Source organism: Platalea leucorodia, assembly GCF_965183815.1.
Source record: "Platalea leucorodia genome assembly, chromosome: 4".
Classification (NCBI taxonomy): domain Eukaryota; kingdom Metazoa; phylum Chordata; class Aves; order Pelecaniformes; family Threskiornithidae; genus Platalea; species Platalea leucorodia.
In genome coordinates, this window is record NC_138826.1 from 13,768,964 (window position 1) to 13,789,751 (window position 20,788).

At 43.2% G+C, this 20,788-nt stretch overlaps 1 protein-coding gene across 1 annotated transcript in view; it reads right to left on the reverse strand.

The window, feature by feature from the left end:
- SORCS3 (sortilin related VPS10 domain containing receptor 3) overlaps positions 1 to 20,788 on the reverse strand; it is a gene marked incomplete at both ends in the record, with an annotated part of 312,909 nt that overhangs the window by 42,934 nt on the left and 249,187 nt on the right. The window contains 3 exons of the mRNA XM_082311355.1: positions 12,884 to 12,991; positions 17,676 to 17,767; positions 17,876 to 17,952. Coding sequence (XP_082167481.1) covers positions 12,884 to 12,991; positions 17,676 to 17,767; positions 17,876 to 17,952 — 277 coding nt within the window. The remainder of the gene's footprint in view (positions 1 to 12,883; positions 12,992 to 17,675; positions 17,768 to 17,875; positions 17,953 to 20,788) is intronic.

Here is a 20,788-nt window from a genome sequence, read left to right on the forward strand (position 1 = left end):
GTGGCATAGCACAGACTGGAGAGTTCCTCTCTACAAGCATCTAGGACAGGTATCAGATGAGCTGACCCTGAGTCACCCTGGGTAGGTCCGTGCAGCATCGGCTTGGACCCATCAGTGCAAAGTCAAGGACCAGAGCTATTTAAATTTGGCTGGTCTGCTCTCATGAACTCTAAAGGCATTTAACTTTTGAGCATGATGCGTAGATGTGGACCTGAGTGGTTGCCAGGTAAAGCCTGCATATGTCTAAGCTCTCCATTTCCATTCCTGTGGCTCTTGGCAAGCCTGGAGCATAAAGCTCTTCTGCAAGACCTATTCTGGCACTTATACAACCAGCACTGAGATAGAGCTAAGAAGCCTATCCAGATCTGAGTTGTGGTTTCCTGCTGGTTATTGTACTTTATACCCCAGTGCTCCATGCTCCAGGAGAATTGATTAGTTCAGCATCAACGTGGCATGAATACACGGAGGCAACACCAACCAGTCTCTGCCATTTCCTCTGATTCAGAGTGCCAGGTAACATAGAGCAGAGGTGGGGGGATGGCCTAACTGAAAGAGCCAAGATCCAGCCAAACATAATAGGTCTAGCTGGGAATCAACTGTGTCCCTGTATAAAGTTCTCTCACTTCCATAATTGCCTTGATTTGGTTTGGATTTTTCTCCCCACTAGCCAGGTTACCCTGGTCCTACATTACCTGGGAAAATGGTGAGCCTATGCTAGAGATCCTGGCTCAGTGCACACACTTACAGAAGGACTTGGTATGTAAACGTACCTCTATCACTTGTTGATATTTACAGCTTTTGAGACAATAAAAGTAAATGCTAACGACTGCACACAAAAAAGAGGGCCTGTTATTAAACCTGGATGTGAAGCCATCTGTGTAAGAAAGCAGCAGTAAAGCAAGGCTAGCTCCTATGTGCAGGCTGAGCTGTTAGGGCCAAAAACACACAAGCGGCAATGGAACAGTTGCAAATTGTGCCAGCGGGGTTAGGTTTTATGAATGGGGAGTGAGAGATGAGCTATTTCCCCATGAATTAAACATAAATCGTGACTTTAGAGAAAACCAAATGGGCTGTGTAACCTCCCGATTGTTTTTTATTAGGGTTTAAATGGAATTAGCATTAAAGGAGGTCACTGGTTACATGGAAATTGGACGGAAAGGGATGGAGACAAGGAAGCAGAACCTAATTGAAAGAGACACAGATCAGCAATTAGGGAGAGTGGAAGAGGGATAGTGAGAGTTATACCGTCTCGTGACTGGCAAGATGATGCAGGGAGCAGGAGACTGGAAACAAAGGAAACATAAAAGATGAAAGATGACACTGGAAAGGCAGGCAATTGCCAACAAAAAACACTGTCTAATTTTTTTCCTAAACAATAAATATGGTCTTTAAGAGCCACTTTGGAGCTTTTAATTCAGTTGCTTTTGGCTGACCTGTTAACTAGGAACAGTAGCCTGAGGGCAACTGGGTGATGATTCAGGGCTTCTCTGCTTCTGTCTGTGGATAGAAAGAGAGTAGGAAAAATGGCAATTTTTTCTAGAAAGAAGATATGCATTTTCTTCCAAATAAAATATACCATCCCTTTGGATCTAGATTTTCAGCTGGTACAAATGAGAGTAATTCCTATAGACCGTCTCAGATATAAGGCCTTGTTCTACTGCTACTATTCAGAGGGAGAAAAAACAGCAGCAGTGAAACTACCAAGGATATACCAACAGCAGATAGTAGCTTGCATGATGACAAATTTGTTCAAGAAAAATCTTGGTGTGTATTCTGTTTCTCAAGGGGAAGGGTCAAATGAGAATTTCACAGAATTTCTCATGCAGATGAAATCTGAAGGAAGTGGTTTATTTCCATGTCCAACTGAAACTGAATGTCATGACATGGAGATTTTCCACAGAAGAGAAATTCAAAGTGTTGGCCAGATTCAATGCCTAGCAATCCATATTGAACTGGTGATGGAAATCTGCACCACTGTCAGACTCTGGGTCAGGAGGGGTGGATGGGGCAGGGGAAGAGTTTCTGTGAATACAGAGAAAAAAACAAAATCTCGCAATAAAAATCCTGCAGTACAATCATGGCAGACCCTTTTCCCTCAGCTTTGGAAAACGGTCCTGGGATTGTTCATCAGCTCAATGGGCACTTCCTTTAAAGTGCCAGCAGAAGAGGAAAACCACTGCAAATGACATGGTACATCATGATCTTTTTTAGTTAGCAAGTAATGCCAAGTGCAATTAGTAAGTAATCTGCACAACGTATAATTATGAAGCAGCCCTACAGCTTGGGCTCGATTTCTCCATTAGCTGCACAAATAATGCACAAGGCAATGGGGGAGACAGGGATTTTTTTTTTTTTTTTTTTTTTAATAAAAAGTGCTATCAAAATAAGAACTTACTGAATGACAAATCAAACCTTTTGAAATCTGGTCTCTAAAAAATTTATTGCCAATGTTCCCAAACCACTTTACATGACAATTGCTTCAAAAGAAATCCTAGCAACATGAAAGGGAGTGTGAGACACCTGAGAAGGGGGATGGGAAAGCACATTAATTTTTAATGCTGTTTTTCAGAAGTATTCTCTCTCTTCTTCAATGCACTCATGAAAGACAACTAGTTTCTGACAGCTTTGAAAACAGAAGATTCTGCCTCCCCCGTCTAGAAAAGATACTGCCAGGTATCAGCAATCTGAGTGTTTCCTCCACTAACAGGTCTGCGGTCTCAACAGAGGCAGGAGCTGCCCCTTCGCCAGAAGCTGGATAACACAGCATGTTCAGTCATTTCAATCTTTCATCCTATGAATCAGCAGATTTCTAACCAGAGATGACCAACACAAATGTGGAAGCCATTGCTCAGAACATGTAAGCTCCAAACCCATGTGACAGGGACAGTTCGTGGTGGATTGTGGTGACAAGCTTTGCCTGGCACAGGGCATCAGACAGAAGAAGAGTCAGAAGAGGGGATGAGAATTGTACCTGGTTGGGCAACAGTGTTGAGGATGTGGCTGACCAGTTATAGTGGGGAAATTTTCACAGGTTTGGGTCAAAGTATCATGAAACAAGAAAACCATATACAATGATCAAATGAGGACAAGCTCTCCTCAGGAATAAAGGCTTCCAGCACTACCTGAACTATGCGAGATGCCTCAGACTATAGTATGGCTGCTTTGGAGAGGTGTTCTCCACCACTCACTGTAGCCCAATAACGAAAAATCTGTTGAAGTGAACTCTGCAGCCAGCCCAGCGCTGAGCCCTCCCAGCTCCCAGAAAAGCTGGTGTGCTGTACTACCCTCTGCCCTGTGCAGGATCAGGGCCAGGCTGAGCTGAAAAGGTGCTGAGTCCATATGGTTTCTCAGTCCCCTGAGGGCTGGTGGGATCAGGGCACCAGAATATTTCATGGCTTGCTCTAGCAGAAAGGTGAAAGACTCTGAGGAGCGTATGTGTGCACAGCACCCTACCCCTGGCTGTACACCTGTTGTAGAAGTCACTTTCTAGCTCAAATAAGAATCCAAAGACCTGTTGAAGCCTTAGACTGCAGGCTGTGAACTTTCACCTAGATACGCTGACCGTATGCTCAATTCCTACCTCACTACATGAAGGAAGGCCCTGAAACCGGTGCAAACCAGAAAGATGAGGTAGCCACAACCATCAGCAGAAGCTGCAACTATTAAGATAATAAAAGGAATGTCCTGCCTGGAGACAGAGAAAGGATCCAATAAGGAATAAGAAGGAGGCCAGAGGAGGGCCACAAAAATGATCAGAGGGATGGAACACCTCTCCTATGGGGAAAGGCTGAAAGAGCTGGGGTTGTTCAGCCTGGAGAAGAGAAGGCTGCGGGGAGACCTTATTGCGGCCTTTCAGTACTTAAAGGGGGCCTACAAGAAAGATGGGGACAGACTTTTTAGCAAGGCCTGCTGTGACAGGACAAGGGGTAATGGTTTTAAACTAAAGAAAGGTAGATACAGACTAAACACAACGAAAAAACTTTTTACGATGAGGGTGGTGAAACACTGGAATGGGTTGCCCAGAGAGGTGGTAGATGCCCCATCCTTGGAAACATTCCAGAACAGGCTGGATGGGGCTCTGAGCAACCTGATCTAGTTGAAGATGTCCCTGCCTGTTGCAGGGAGGATGGACTAAATGACCTCTAAAGGTCCCTTCCATCCCAAAGCATTCTATGATTCTATGACAAAACCCCAGACCCAAATATTACTATTGGACTGAACCATCGCCTGAGGGGAGGTGAACTTAAAGTGTAAGGGTATAATTGCCCAGGGGTTTCTTTGTTCCAGGTCCCTCTCCAGAGGCACCCAGCTCAAGCTGCTCTTCACTGCTGTACCACTCAATAAATTTACCTAGTGTATGTTGTGTCAGAGACTCTGCTTTGGGGAAACCTAGGGTCGAGCCTGAGGGGAGAGAAAGCGCCCAAGTGTGAGTGTGTGCGTGAGCGAGGAGTCAAAAAGGGGCACCCGTCAATGGTGCTCAATGGAGCTGCCCACTGCAAAGGGACTCTGGTCCTAGCAGTTAAAGTCTTGGGTGGTGTGTGTGTGACTCCCTGACTGGTGCATGAATGCTCGGGCAGTTGCTGCTCCTTTAACACAGCCCTCACCAGGCCTGCGTGCTTTGTACAGCCCAGCCCAGCTGCTAGCAGGAGGACAGCACAGAACCTATAATCCATCTGTCCTTACTTGAAAGCACAAGAAACAAAGCACATTAGCCTCTAGATGAGAATATCTGGATTGTATTGTCAGCAGGCAATGCTTGTCCTTTTACTAAGGGAAAAGAAATCATGTATCAACCTACTGCTCGTTCTGGCTCCTTCTGTAAGGGCTTTTGTTATTCACTTCAGTGAATAAAAGCCTCCAGTCAGCACACCTTTTTCTAGTCCTCCTCCCTGCACATGCTTACCTCTCCATCCACCTTGTCTGAGCATTACAGACATGACTCAGCATCTCCTTCCCCTTAAGGAATGAGAAAAGTCTGCACAGTGGGGTACTCATCTGGGACTCAGGAGACCCAATGTAACGCCAAGCTCTCCCCATGACAGCCTGCCAAGTGACTGACCATGGGCACGTCCCTTATTCTGCCTTAATTTCCCTACCTGCAGAATACAACTAACAATGTTGATTTCTTTAGCATGATATTTGATCTACTGTCCATAAATAGCACTTGACTCCAATGAGAGTAATGTTTGCCCCAGAAAGCCAAAGATAGACAATACATGCCACAGAGCCCAATGCCTTCTCCATGTGTTATAGCTTCTGCAAGGAATCTTCTGAGTACATGGCACAACTGCTGGGAACTGATCTCAGGTCACAGACATCCTCTTCCTAAGGCCCAATAAATCACACAATGCTGTCTGAGAAAGATTACTCTAAGCAGATGTTCTCATCACCTGATTTGTCTATTCAGGTGTCACAGTAAGACCTCAGCTCATAGTGCAATTATCAGCAGCACAATCAATATTGTGCCTCTGTGGGCTGTTTAGGTGAATTCATGCAGCAATCCAAAGGCTAACAAATAGAGTACTCCTCTAGCAGGGAGGGAGATGGGAGGAGGAAGTGACACTGATTAATCTGTGATCATTAATAATGTTTTTAAGTCTTGCAAACGAAGATAATGATATGGGTAATCAACTGTCTTACTCCAGGGTATAAACTGATCATCTGTTGGGATAAAATGGGAATTCCTATAACACACGTTTTCTTGTCCACTGTAAAGTCACTTGATGGCATTAGCAGACTGATCATTTTCTCGCAAAGTCACAGCTATTTATTACTTCCAGAAGGTTTTGAAATTAGATCAGATGATACAGGAATGCAGCTCACTATAGCAAATGCCAATAACCTCTCAATCATTTTGGTTTCCTAACTTAATAATTGTATTTGTAATTTTTGTTCTCAGATCAAGTTCTAAATTTTACTTTTCTTTCTGTGTGCAGTCATTATTTTCACAGATTCATTTTAATTCATGGATCCTATTCTGAAGTGTCCTTATTTAGGCTTACACACTACAGTTTGCACAGCCCCATGAGTGAGGACAGTGCAATGAACTCACAAGGACACATCAGAGCCTTGCAGTAAAATCCATAGCCAATAATAAAGCTGGTCACACCGACAGATATTGCACGAAACATAAAAAGAAAGGAAAACTGAAATGCGAGAGAAAACCACAATGGGGACAGCAGTTAAAACCTACCAGTCCTTTCTAGGTATCTAATGGTACCTACACAACTTGGATAAACCAGGTTTTGAAATCTGCCCTCCAGTCTCTCAAAAACCCCACAGTTTTGGTAGGTCTGAGAGTATGCACAGGCTGGCTGGTCAGCTCTGGTTCCCAAAAGAAGTGAAGATAAATAGAGTTCAGAATCCTTCACAATAGCCCCCATACAGGATCCTTTTTGTTGTTTTCTGCACTGGAAGCTGCAAGTGGATTTCGCTTTCTACAGACCTCTGGTGAAATCTTTCCCCAGATTCCCTCTTCACCAAATCCTCTGTTGAGCTCAGCAGCAGCAGCAGAAGTTGCAGAAGAAAATCTGCCTTTTTTTCAGACAGCTTTTTTCTCTTTTTCTCAAGCAGAGTGAAGTGAAAAGAGACCAGACTGATGGCAGGAGAGTTTGAAGGCCTCTGCTGGGCCACAGGAATTGAAAATCACTGTATCTGTGTCTTTTCTTTATGCATGTTGGACAAGAACCTCAATTCCTTCTAGGAAAAACAATCTCTCAGTGTTTCTGCTATCCAGCCACCTCTTCTCTTGTTTGCTGAGATTGCTAGCACAGGTGCCAGCTATGGAGGGCAAAGGCTGGCCCAGCAGGAGAAGGCCAGCTCCTCTGACCACATCCCAGCAAAGGCACCATTTCCTATCATCTCTCTGGTTTTGCCTTACTTTTCTCAGCACAAGCACTCAGAGGTGGCAGATCTGCAGCTCTGTACCCCTAAGCAAAGGGGCTGTCTTTCAAGGACATTGTGTCAGCTTGTAATTTTCTTTCCTGTATCAGCTTTTAAATGTGACAGCAAGACTTGAGCAGAAGGCAGTGTACGTTGCCTTGCTTAAAGAGGAAAGATGATAATCACCTTATCAGCAAGTGACAGGAAAATGACTCTTGGCTCTCACATAATTTTGAACTCAGTGGGAGCTTGGACCTGGGAGCTGTTGCCCCTCTCTCATACTCAATCTGCTGAATCTCTGCTGAGCACTAATCAGAATCTGTCCACGTTGCCTTCATACCTGTAGATACTTTGCTGATGTCTTCTACAAGTCAGTCAGTTCTTCAGAATAAGAGTTAACTCATGGAACTCCTGGCCACATGGTAATGTGACTGCTAAATTTTTAAAGGGATTAGGGGAAAAAAAACCTCAAAAATAGAAAAAAATCATGAATTTCTTAGAAATACAAAGAATACTGTTTGGCCAAGAAAGTCCCTTATTTGCAAATCTCTGTAAATGAGAAAAGTGCACAAGGGAATCATATTTTTTTTTAATATATATTTTTAGCATCCTCTACTTGCCACTGTTGCAGCATGGAACTGATCCAGAGGGACCTCTGGTCTGATTCAGTATGGCCTGTGCTCTTAATGCTCTCCTCCTCACCTCAAACCTCTCCTGGCCTCCTTCTCACCTTTTCCAACATTTCTTGGTTACTTATTCAGTCTGCCCCACTCTTCTGCCACCCAGTGATGGATTGCCAGTAATTTTATGGGTCTCCTGGAAAAAAAATCCTCCCACTTCATCTCTGGTAAAGCTGCATGACTATGTAAACGAGAAGGTGTTAGAAAGGGCCAGGGCTTATAACCTATTCATTTACAACCAGGAACGTTTTCCAACATACACATAGCCAAGGGCAGCAGTCACAGCAATGTTGGCAGATCAGCTTGTATTAAATCCTCTCACTGAAAACGTTAATGCTCAATGATGCACACACAGATATATATGGATCATTAAGTATACGTACATAGAAACATATATATTTATATACACACGTGGGTGTGTCTACATAAATATATATTTATCAGCACAGACAAACTTAATGATCCCCATCTATAAATGAGTTCTGCACACACACATATAATGAGTCTAATAAAATGACAGCAAAGCTCTGCAGGGCTGTGAAGCAAAAAGGTTATTTCTCTTTATGTAGGTTTGGAGAGATGCTTAGCACAGGAGATGAAGTGGCAGGGGTAATAATTATGAGTCAGAGCTGGAACAACATAAAGCCTGTCTCTGGACCCACAAAAACATCTTGTCTCTGATTTGAATGGTACAGAGTAGCAACGCTTTCAAGGAAATACTTCTTCTGTTTGGATATATCACAATCAACTAGAAGGGGAATACAACCTGATTCCTTTCCCCTGGTGGACAACCTCAGGCAAGTAACATGCTGTGCCTATGGCTTGTCAACATAGAAATGTTAGATCTGACCCATTAGAAGGTGAAATCGTTAAAAGGTACTACTCACCAGTGAGGCCTACAGGACAGAAGTTAGAAAACTGTAGATTTCAAAAAGACTAGTGCTTTCTAGGCACTCATCAGGTCACCTAAGAATGTGCCTAACCCATCGCTTTTATACATACTTTTATACATTTTTTATACATTTTTTATACATTTGAGTCCTAAAGGTCCTAAAGGACCCTTTGTTTTCTACAGCTGTTTTCCTCACACCTGCACCAAACACTGCACTGTACTTCGGTACACATCTCTGGAAGTGCTGTGACACTGAAGGAGCTGAACTGACCATCTTGTCAGATGAGATGAGTGTCAAGACAACAGTGAAAGGAACTACAGAAGTGGATGATCAGCCAGGAATGGAGGAAGGGAGAGTGGATTCACCTTGGTTAGGCAGTAGCTCCAAGTTAGACCAGCTCACACAGTCTTGCGGTACTTCCCTGTGTGTCACAAAACTACATTCTTAGCAGAGCCCATTCAGCTATACTTGTAAGGAAATAATTCGTTCTTGCACCCTTATAACCATATGAAATAACAAAATCATAGAATAATTTCAGTTGGAACAGACCTCTGCAAGACATCTTGTCCAATTCCCCACTAAAAGCAGCTCCCAATTCAAAGTACACTGAGATATTCAGAATCATATAGTGCCCCTACATACAAATCTACAGATTTTACCATACTGGTAAGTTCTTTAGGACTGTCTTAGGACACATATACACAGCACAAAGCACAGAAGATCCAAAAAGCCTAGGATGCTCATACAATACAGACAGATACTGCAACTGCTCACATAATAGCCATGAAGTGGTATGAAATTCTGTGCTAAAACTGTTGCTGCTTCCTACAGCCCAGAGAGCCCACTCAAAGGATGTGCCACAAAATTAAGGTTGGGAATAATAGTCATTCTACTGATATACTGATTTCAATAAGATAGTATTATGATAATATTGTTAATAATGCAATGTGTTAATAATAGTTGGAGTATAATGGCTATTTAATACACATTCCCCTCAGATTATTATTTTTCGGAAGCAGTTGAACACAGACCACTTTGATGCAAATCAGTGGAAGAAATTTTCCCTAACAGGAATCAGCCAAGACCACTAGATGAAATATTATGCCTTTTCCAGGATGAAAGATAAATCTTTAAAAGCTACCCAGCTTGGCGATACACAAACACAAGCACAGTCTTGGTCTCTCTGCCTCAGCTCTGCTTCTACTCTAAGAGCTCCCACTGATCCTATCATCAGCTGGAGTATGCTGAGCCCAAACTGTTGTGCTCCTCTCATCAGCTTCTTGAAATCATTGAGATTTCTACCCGCAAATATAAATTCCATGTACCTCCAACCACCATGTGTTATCTTGGTTCAGAGAATGGCCAGTAGCAATAGAAATGCATTGATTTCTTCTCAGCCAAAGCTTCCACAAGCTCAGCATGATCCTACACTGCCCTTACAGATGAGCTCACTAAAAGTCTCATTGTGAGAAATACCTAAGTGATCTGCATAGAAATGGTTTGCATACGGGCTTTATAAATGGTCTCTTTCCTCCTCAGTTCCTTTAACACTGTGGATAGGAATTTCTCTAAACATTTATGGCAAGTATCATGTGAAATTTCTTTTTATGGCTTTTACAGACTATTAAGAATAGTTTTAAAAATTGCTAGTGATGACAGTAATAATAAAAACAATAACAATAGCAATAATAATAATATGCCTGCAAAGATTTCAAAAGAAAAAGAGTCAGCTCTCAACAAAGCTGATACACAATATTCAGTAAGATAACTCACTTCCTACATTCTCCATCAGAAGACTACAGAGATATAAGTAACAATAACCTTAGATTTAAAATGCATCTTTCATCTTAGAAGAAAACTGCATTGATTTATAAAGTAAATGGGCTAAATCCACAGCTAGTTGAAACTGATTAGCTCCATTGATTTCAGTGAAGGTGCTGATGTGCAGATTTATTTGAGCTCTGATCTGTCTCTCTGCATGTGTGTGTGTGTGTGTGTCTGCGTGTATCTGTGGTTGGAAAGCAACACACATTGCGCATTGCACAAAGAATTTCACAGAAAAACACCATATTAACCAACACAGAAAGTGCCACATTATTGTTGCATTTGGAGAAAAATGCATAGAGTGAACAGAATGCAGGGTCTAATCTTAAACTGGGGATTGGCATATATTTCCCCAACAGGATGCTCACAGCAGTCTTGTGAAAAGGCTCACAGGTATATCATATGCTGTTGTGTTTTGCTCCTTGCAAAAATATTTGCAGATAGCAAGGCAGCAGATGCACAGATATATTCTTCTACACAAACAAGTACTCCACTTTTATGAAGAAAAAGCCAAAGCCAAAGGATAGTTTTGGAGTAAAGGAAAAACTAGTAACCCTACCAGAATTGATACAACCTCTACTCCGACAAAAATCTCAACAGCTGTCTGTGACATAGACATGGAGGCTGCCTCATTCTGCCCCAGCACTGTTTGAGAAACAAACTTAAGTGTGCAGCTCCTATGCTTTATAGGCATAAAGGATAACTGTAATTACTTAGCCTGGCCTTCCTAGGACACTAGCACAGGAGATATAGATGGGCTATATAGGAGCTGGCTACACCTTCCTCCCAAGACTACAGCACCAAGACACTTCATCTGTCATGACATAAATGTCAAAGAAGCCAGCTCAAATAAGCCTTTGCAAGAAGAGGATTCTCCCCCAGCCCCTTTCTTGCAGCTAAGGTAAGCTTCACTGCAGGTACAGACCGCTCCTCACCACATAGTCACTTCTGTTTGTGTAAGGCTGATGTAGGTCTGTTTTTTGAAAGGCATACCAACACAAATCATGCAACTCAGTTGGAATAAATTCAAATCACTAGCAGAAATGCCCAAGACACACAACTGTTATCTGATGCAAGCTTCCTTGGAAACTGGTGACAAGCATACCCAGCAGTCTACTCTCAGTCTGTCACTACCTGTGACACCAGCAATGAAATCCACCTACGCATTTCTGCCACATAAGTAGGCAGATGGACTGAAGCCTAGAAGAAAATATACTGGGCTTGAATCTCTTTTCTCTTGCAAGTTGTGAAAACCTGCAGGAACTTCAGGTGTGGGTACAGAAAGCAGGAAAAGCAAACCAACTGCAAGGTGAAATTTATAGTATATTTTCTGCCCCTGAGTTGGAGTGCTGCAACAGCGTCTTATGTGGTTAACCAGCGGCACTCCTTCATGCCACTGCAGATATGCTTTGCAGAAGTGCCTCAGTCTAAGGCATCTTAGCCACCTCGCTTTCTGATCCTTTTCAGAAAGCTGTTCCAGCCAGCTCAGAGAAAATACAGCTAAGAAGGCATCTCTGCAAGCAACAAAGGCAGTGCATCGAGTCCTTGCTTTGTTCAGAATCCCAGAACAGAGTGCTCTGATCTGCTTTGTGCAAGAGGTCAGACAACTCTTTGAAGATGCCTTTGAGCTTAAAATGTTCCCTCTCTCTCCTGGTTGTTAAACTCAGATCCTGGCCTGTTCTTGGGCCAGCATTACTCCAGCAATTCCACCAGCCTTACCCAGCACTTCAGCACTCTTGGGAAGAGGAAGATCCAAGCACCTTCAGTGCCAGCCCAGGCTCTTACTTCCATGATATGGGTGAATCATAACGTACTACACCCCAGAGCAGGAAAGTTAGTCTGAGCTCAGCTCTGCATATGCACACTGAGAACACCTTTAGCTTGAGCTAAAGCCAGATGTACAGCCCACAATGCAGACAGCAAGCAACGAGGTTTAGGGATATTCATACCCAGCAGCAATCTCAAAGACAGTCAAGCTGCACAACTAGAGCAAGCACAGAACTTAGGTGCAACCTAGAGCAAGCACAGAACTTAGGTGCAACCATACAAATCTCTGGCTTCTAAAGAGAACTGCAGTCCCTGGGCCATCAGATCCAAGGAACACAATCTCAGTAGTATTTATCAGAAGGGACCTCTGGATGTCACTAGTCCAAGCTCTTACTCCTAGACAGACTGTCACCAACCATAGATCAGGGCAGATGTGGCTTCATCTAACCAAGGCATGAAAATTTCCAGGGATGGAGATACCACAACTTCTCTGTAACCTGAACAGGGCTACACCAGCCCCCAGAGAAGCAGATTTTCCTACTGTCCTATCTGAACTCCCAAGCTACAGCTTGGGACCATCTCTCCTTGTTATACACCCTGCCACTACTGGGAAGAGTTTGGCTCCATCATCTGTTTGCCAAGTGATGCATGGACACTCCACCTGGGTCTGTGACAATCAGCAAAACCCACAAAACAGCACCATGCCTTCATGCAACACTACATGTGTAGCTACACAATGCTGCACTGCACACCATGAGGCTCACCATGCACTTGGGGATCTTCATGCACCCCTTCTGCCATCACACTTTAGAAAAAGTTAAGAGCTGCTATACTTACGTCATTATCTGGGTCTCTATGCCAGGGTCTACAAGGGATCCATCCACAAAAAGTGGTGTTGCTGTGAAACTGTATTTACTCCAGGATCTTCCCTCATCAAAACTCACCCTGGGATAGAAGCAGACAAGATTTATACACATAAAAAGACTTAGTCTAGAGCAACTGCAGCAATTAAGTGTTGGCTAAGGTCTGCAAGCTCCAGCAGCTAGATTTATAGACAAGCACCAATCTTTGCCATTTCCCAGCTCACTAATTCATGCTCTGGTGTACTTTGAAAGATCAAAGCCTTAGACAGTATAAACACCAGTAATAAGAATATGGATAGGCTTGATCCAGCTGTACATCAGACTTCAAGGGATCAAGGGGCATTGCCAAGTCCTGTTTCTGGATCTACAATAGCACCTGGCATGAGGCAGCACTCAGAGCATAAGCAGCCCTAGCCTGAATGCATAAAAATTGCTGTCAACACCACGGGACATTTAGACCCATCCACGTATCAATGCCATATGGCATTAGCTACAATCTCTCTAGCCCTGTTAATACTTCTTTGCATGCCATCTCAGAGGTAGTCTCCATTTTACAGAGAGGTAGAGGCAGGAGGCCAAACTGAGCCATAGTCAGTGGTTAGTCTGTGTGCTCTTTACCTCTTACATTTGTAAAACAAAGTTGTATGCTGGTTAAAATTAAAGCATTTCCTTTCTTAGAGGCTGAGAGTGTTCACATTGTCAGTGACGCCCAGGGTAATTCAGTAGCTTTTGATCATCTGTCCCTACCCACAACCATCGTGCACCTTACTTTCTGTTTTTATCAAAGAGCATGGTTATCCTAACCCAGCTGACAGGGTCTTGGTTGAATTAGAGTTAGTACAAGAGGCTTTTAAATTAGCAGAGGAGGGTTAGCAAACCCTGCTCTCAGCTACATCCCAGCAACCTCCCTATTTCTGATAACTACAAAGAGGTAGGTGAACAAACAGTCTGACTGACCGCACCAGCAGACAGACTAGGTCAGGGCTCTGGTGGCCTATCCTTAGTGTCCCTTCCCAGCCTCCCTCATGGCCTCCCCTTACCCCATCCGTGGCCTAGGAGCCCCACTGACACCATAGGAGTTCCAGGCTCCAGCTCTGGCAAAGCCCTGCCTGGCCATGGGCCTGACACGGAGGCTGATGTCCCAGCCTGGCCTCAGCGCGTCCCTGTCACCAGTGAGGTGCCTGATGCCCAGGGCTGGGACTGCCCTGCTCCTGGCTGGGGTGGTGGGATGGGCCCTGGCTGCGAGATCCTGCCCTGCTGTCCCAGGGACCCTGGTCAGCTCCTGGCTTCCCAGCCCTCAGGGAGCTACCAGCCCTGACATCACCCCAATAGTCTCTGCCCACAATAGTGCAGAAAACAGCTGGAGGAGGGTGTGCACACCCAGGTGCTACTGCAGCAGGAAAGACAGGCAACCTGCAGACTGTCAGCATCCAGCTCCCAGAGCTGCTGCTCATGAACAGTTCTGAAAGCAGCCAAGTTTCTGCCCCCAGACTCTCCACACAACTGCTCCTGCACAATTTCTGCCCAGAATTTCAGCTCCAAATTATACCAGCAAAGGAAGAACAAACAGAGAAGCACAAAGGTTTATTGGCTGTAAAATTATTTGATCCTCTCCCAGAAGGGTCATTACAGAGTTCTCTGTAATTCTGCAAGGTACCTGGGCTGTGAAAGCTGACAGATTACTCTCAATGGACGTTACCAAAGAGACAATAATGGCACAAACAACTTCTTTGAATAGCAGGAAACGCTTCTCATTTTAAAGTGAGCCTAAAAAAGAAGTTGCCTTATTTTCCAGGCAAGGAAGGTTTGGGGGGATGTGTGTGTGTGTGTGTGTGTGTGTGTGTGTGCACATGCATCTGAGCACCTGGATTTGTCTGAGAGGGTCTTGCTGGAAATTGAATCTTCCCCACTCCAAGTAGGTAGCACCAGGGACACTATCTGAGACCAAAGGACCAAGAGGCCAGTGTAACATGTATTACAAACAATGGGTTACACCAACCTCAGATCTCTAGTGTGGAAAGCCAACGCTTGCAGTCACTATTCCCTAAGTATCTGCCTCTCACAGCACCTAGAAAAACACTTTCACCTGACTCACAATGCACATCTGCCAGAACAGGAAGCTGACTACAGACCAAAGACAGAAAGCTGGGAGTAACAGCAGCATACAAAAAGCTTATCTGCCCCAAATCTATTTATTTAAATGTATGTATCTTCCCATACACCTGTGCATTTGTATGCTGTTCTGCTTGCATGCTTATCTATCTAAATAGCATTTCAATTTCTGAGGAACAGCATGCTTCATTAGCTTAGCTAAAGTTCCCTTGGCTTTTCAACTATCCACCCCTCTTTTCTGCAGGATGAAACTTATTGTACAATGTCTCAGCCTGAAAATTAATAGATATACATGTACCATTTAATATATTCCACTCCTGCCCATAAAACAGGTGCCTACTGAAGCAATATGAAGCAAATTCCAAAGTCCCTAAGGGTACAGGTTTGGAGGAAACATGTTGGAGCTTATTGATAACAGCTCTAAATCACGACTCATTTAATAGAGTGGGTGGGGCACTTATAGTACTGCACGTGCCATTTCATGAGACTTAGTGGAAAGGAAGAACATCTGAAAGGAACCTCTGCAAAGCAGACAAAGGTGAACTGGGCTCTCAGCTCCCATGGAAAGTCAACCTGGAACCAAAACTTTCTGGACATCTAAGTACAGGCACTTGTACATAATGTACTTTTTACGTCCAAAGAGCCTTCACAAGGTAAGACACAATTAAAAGAGTTGCACCTGTGTTGAAAAATACAGTCATAAATGGTTAATACATGACTTACAGCTCTTTCAGTAAGTGGCTCACATTTTACTCTTCCAGAGCTCAATTTGCCACAGCCTGATGTACCTACTGCTGGTGACATCTACGCTTGGCTAAGACACACTTCTCCTGCCTTGGCTCATACTTGATTTGGTCTAAAGACCCGGACGTGGTCTTGATGTCCTCTTTCCTGAGGGCACTTCAGGTATAGTCATGACTACTGAGTTACCTATCAGAGGCAAATGTTTCTAGTTACAAAACAACACATTCTAACCACAGAAAGCTGGAGTCTGCTGGAAGCATCATTATGGGTTGGCGCTGTTACTATGCTCCTCTGTATGTCCAGTTATGGAGGCTGTTGGCAAGACAATACTGGCCTAGACTAAGCCCTGTCCCTGATTCAGTACGGCTATATATATTATGTTATGACTGCAACAAGTTTTCTTATGATAAAAAGAAAAAAAAAAAAAAACCTGTTTCCTGAACACTAGAAAGCAAAACAAAGATAGCAAACCTCATTTTGCATATAATGACTTGCTTGTAATCCCACATGGAGGCACAGACCTCTTAGAGAACACTTGGTCCCCCTATCTCAAGAAGATCCTAGAAAAATTACAAAGCCTTAGGAATATGAGCCAGTACAACCTGTGGTTAACAATCCACTATCACACCAAAATTAAAGCAGTCATTTCTTTAGCTCAGGTGGTAATGTGCTCAAATGCAACATATTCAAACTTTAATAGAAATCTGTGTTGCAGCCATCCCAGAGTTATCTGTCAGGTCAGGAATATGAAGTCCAGAAGTTTTTCATATCGAAAAAGTAGTCATTACTGTTCTTAAGGTACATCTCTGGAACATTATCTTGTGATGGGTAAAGACAGCCTGTCTTGAGGTGTCCAGCTTCGGAATGACTGTAATTTAACTGAAGGATTTTGTACAATAATGACTCAGGTAGAGGAGACCTTAATACCTCCTCACTGCTGCCAGACACCATTGCTTTCTTTTTCTATTTGACTGAAGGCCACATTTCCTGTTCTGCATGAAAAGCATGAGATAGACATGTGCTTAGCACCATCAAGCTGAGAGATGACTCAATCTTGCAGACAGGAACACAAAACTTGTCTCTGAAGGCTATTTCTAACTAATTCACTTCTGAACAACATTAGGAGCTGGGTAGGTCAGTCCATTAGCCATGCCCTCCTTTCACTCAAGACCAGAGACTGAAGGTGATGCTAATACACACTTTTTCTGTAAACAAGTTTTCTGAATTTCAGAATACCTCTCTCCAATGCTTAGCTGGTGCAGGAATGAGAGGGGCAAAGGCTAAGGAGAGAATAATTTTAAGCAGTGTCTTTAGTGCTTAGACTATTATAACTCATTTATAGCAAAACAGTATCTTCAACTGAGAAATCATTTTACCCTGTTCCGCCCCCAACTCTAGTCAGTTGCCATCACTGTACCTCTAGAAATTGGCAGTGGAATCCTATACGAGACAGCAAGATATCTCTATTGTCCTTATCAACACCTGCTGCCTTCTCCTTTCCCTCCCTTTATCTGTCTCACCTGTTTAATACCATATTCTGTAAACAAAAAGCAGAAGTGAGGGACACATACCCTCAGAAATAACCTGGAGCACAAAGGATGACTTCTTACTCAGTATATATGTGTCAGTGGGAAAGAAACCCCACCTGAAGTCTCATAGTACATGACTAGTGCAAAGAGTAATTCATATATGTGTGAGATTATGTATATAGCCATTATATTTATAAAATGGTACAATAGTGATTATATTAAACAACAAAACCAAAGTGATCATAAAATGCAGATAAGAATGATCTCATTTGCTCATTTTGTAGACACTAGCAGATGTTGACCAGGTGATGCAAGAGATATTAGCACCACTGTCAGCTTATATCCACCAGGAAACCTTCTCAAAGTAACAAGTTTCCTTACCACATGTGCCGGATGGGCACTGATGTGCGTTTCATGGCCACTAGTGCCCCTCCCCAGTCCAGAAACCACACATTGTATTCCTCCTCGAAGATCTGCAAACAAATCAGGTACTGCATGAGTGCTCCACTCCACTGGGAAGGGAAGACTCAGAAGAACAATAGCAAAAGGCTCCATGCTTTCCTTCGCTCTGCAAAACATACCTGTCTCCAGGAATTTCCACCATCAGAAGAGATGAACACACCAACGTCAGTGTAGGAAAGCTCAGAGCCAATATTGCCTGCAACACAAGCAAGTGTCAGATATTCTTGTATGGATGAACACACAACTGCATTTTTCCAGGAAACCAAAAGTACGTGGCCTGACCAGTGCTTCTTTGCTGTTCAAGATTCTATTCTCATCTGAAAACACCACCATGGTCAGGTGGCAAGATTCATTTACAAGAGCTGTGCCATTTGAAAATTGACACTGGGGAGAAACAGTATTATCAGCTTATTTTCCCAACAGATAGCATTGTCCATAACTGCAAACCACTAAAGGCAGGCTTATTCTAGCCAAGGACCCACATACTTGAAAAACTGCGTATGAAACCACACGCCCATTTGGTGCACACAAATCATCAGAATGGTGGCAGAATAGTGGCCACTGTCCCTGGCTACCAGATATTTCATTCCATACACATTTTTCTCTGGACCTGTAGTCTTTGTGCTCTGGCTGATGAGCTGCATCTCTGTGATCTGCCAGTCTTTGTCAAGGGTAAGGCAATTACTTCTGTCTCTACTTCCTGTGTAAAGGAAAGCATCCAAAGGGAAGTTACTCATATGGTTGAGTTTAGAGGTGAAACCCAGGCTCCACTGAAGCCCATGATTATGGGGCTAGAAAGTCTACTTAAGATTCTGTCAAAATGCTCAAATACATAAATGATCTCAGAACCTGCAGTCAAATAAACAAAGCTTCTTCCTAGGTTTCCTAACCTTCTCCAATTAATGAGGACTGTGATGTAATGAAATATAAGTTCCACTTGAAGGAAATCTTGTTTGTTTACGTATGAACCTCACCTGGGGGGAGAAACGGTTCAGAGAATTAAGGTGGGTCAAATGACTTTGCAGCAGAGAGTTGGAGACCAGACTGAGCAGCATTCTAGACAATGCTGATTGTTCTCATTGACCTACCTGTCCCAAATTGTGAATTTAGACTTACTGGTTACTTGGTATGGTTCTTAGTTTTAACCTTGTAATTTCCATTATGATGGAAACTGTTCTGCGGACAGCCTTATAGAGTGAACTACTTTGCCTTCACAATGCATTAGGGAACAGATATGCCACACATGAAAGCAATGTAAAGAATAACTCAAACATTGACCACAACCATATATAGAGAAAGCACAGCAGAACACATTTTGAAGACACTACCTCAGAGCTTGAAATAGTGTTTTTTCCAAGGTCTCTCATCTGAGATGGCAGATCAAATCTTACAGTGATATATCTTAATACAGAGTAAACAATGAACTCAGACTAAATCCCCAGCCCTCTGGAACCTCTGAGCATCCACCAGATGCAAGAAAGAGATGCCCAATATCTGAAAAACTCGCACATGCTCTGAAGAGACCTTATTAGCTTATTCCTCACACTGCCCCGAGGTCAGTATCTTGCTTCTGCTTCCAGAGTTAAAATTTCCACAAGCACCAGGCTCACTGAACAATGCAGGTCTGTTCTAAATTAATTTGTTCTCACCTCCCCACTTCCCAAAGCACCCAGTGGCTCAGGGAAAAGCTGCCACAGTCACGCAGGAGCTGTTTTTCTGCTGGTCTGTCAGCAGTACCTTCAATCAGTGCTAGGTGGGATTCTGGTGGTATGAACGCCTGTCCCATAGGAAGCAGGCAGATGTAACACTGACAGATACTCCACTGGAAGGCCTCCCAGTGATAATGGCCCACAGCCACCATATTGTGGTCAAACCCACGACCTCTTTATTCAAAGCCCATGAATTCTTTATCCAGTGAGCCACTCTTATACCTTCCTAATGAGACTGTTTTTAAAGCAGGTGTAATTTCCATGGAAGGAAGGGAGAACTAATATTTTTTCTTCAAAAATAGCAAAGGGAGAGGTGGCACTGTTACACATCTGTAGCATCAACAAGAGCATAATAAAAACACACTAACGAAAATGTTAATTGAATTCCTGACATTCAATGCTGGAAAATGAGAAATTAAAACCCAGATGCAGGTTGACACACTCCTGTCACCATCATGGAATCCAACTGGCCACATTGTTATGACAATGTTATTTCAAAAAATAAAATTTCTGGCTCAGGGACGCAGGACAATTCAAGAAAGGCTTTTCCACCAATGCTCAGGATGTATAAAATGTCACACTGTCCATCTACCTAATCTTCTTCCCTGACACCAGCAAGAATGATCAACTGTTTTAGATGAAGGTACAAGAAAAACCTGCTGTGGGCAACCATGTAGAAGGACAGTCTATAGGGACATCCAGGTTCACGAGGATAAATATACTGTGTCAGTCCAAAAGTTTGTTTAGCCCAGTGTCTTATCATGAGTAGAAGTCCTCAAGATTTAGAAACTGACTGAAAGGCAGAAGTGTAAGTTTTATGTCATCATATTTTAAATACCAAAACTGGAAAACCAACTTTCCAAACAGGGATTTCCAGGCTGTGGCAAGGAAAGAGTGTAAAAAGGTGAGATTCTGTTGCTATCGCTTCTATCTGTTTGTTTATCTGTGCAAACCTGTTCCATTATTTTCTTCATTCTCTCCATCTGGTTTCTTTCAGCTACATGGATTCAAACCCCACCAAATGTAACTAACTCCCAAACAAGTCAAGAGTATTTGGCAGCTGTACAATTAGATACTAAAACATAGTTCTTCCCTTTGCAAGAATCTCACCTCTGCCCTCACATCAAGAGTCTGAGTTTCCTATCACTGATGGAAATGTACCCCTGTAAATCAACGAGTAAGACACAGGGAGTTTGAGCAGCCAATGCCTGTGAGTTGCGATGCTTATCCTGGAAGACATTCACCAACATGGTGAGACGTTCCTGTTGTTGTGAAACTGGTTAGTGGAAACAGATGTGTATATTCCCAACAGGTTAAGCTTTT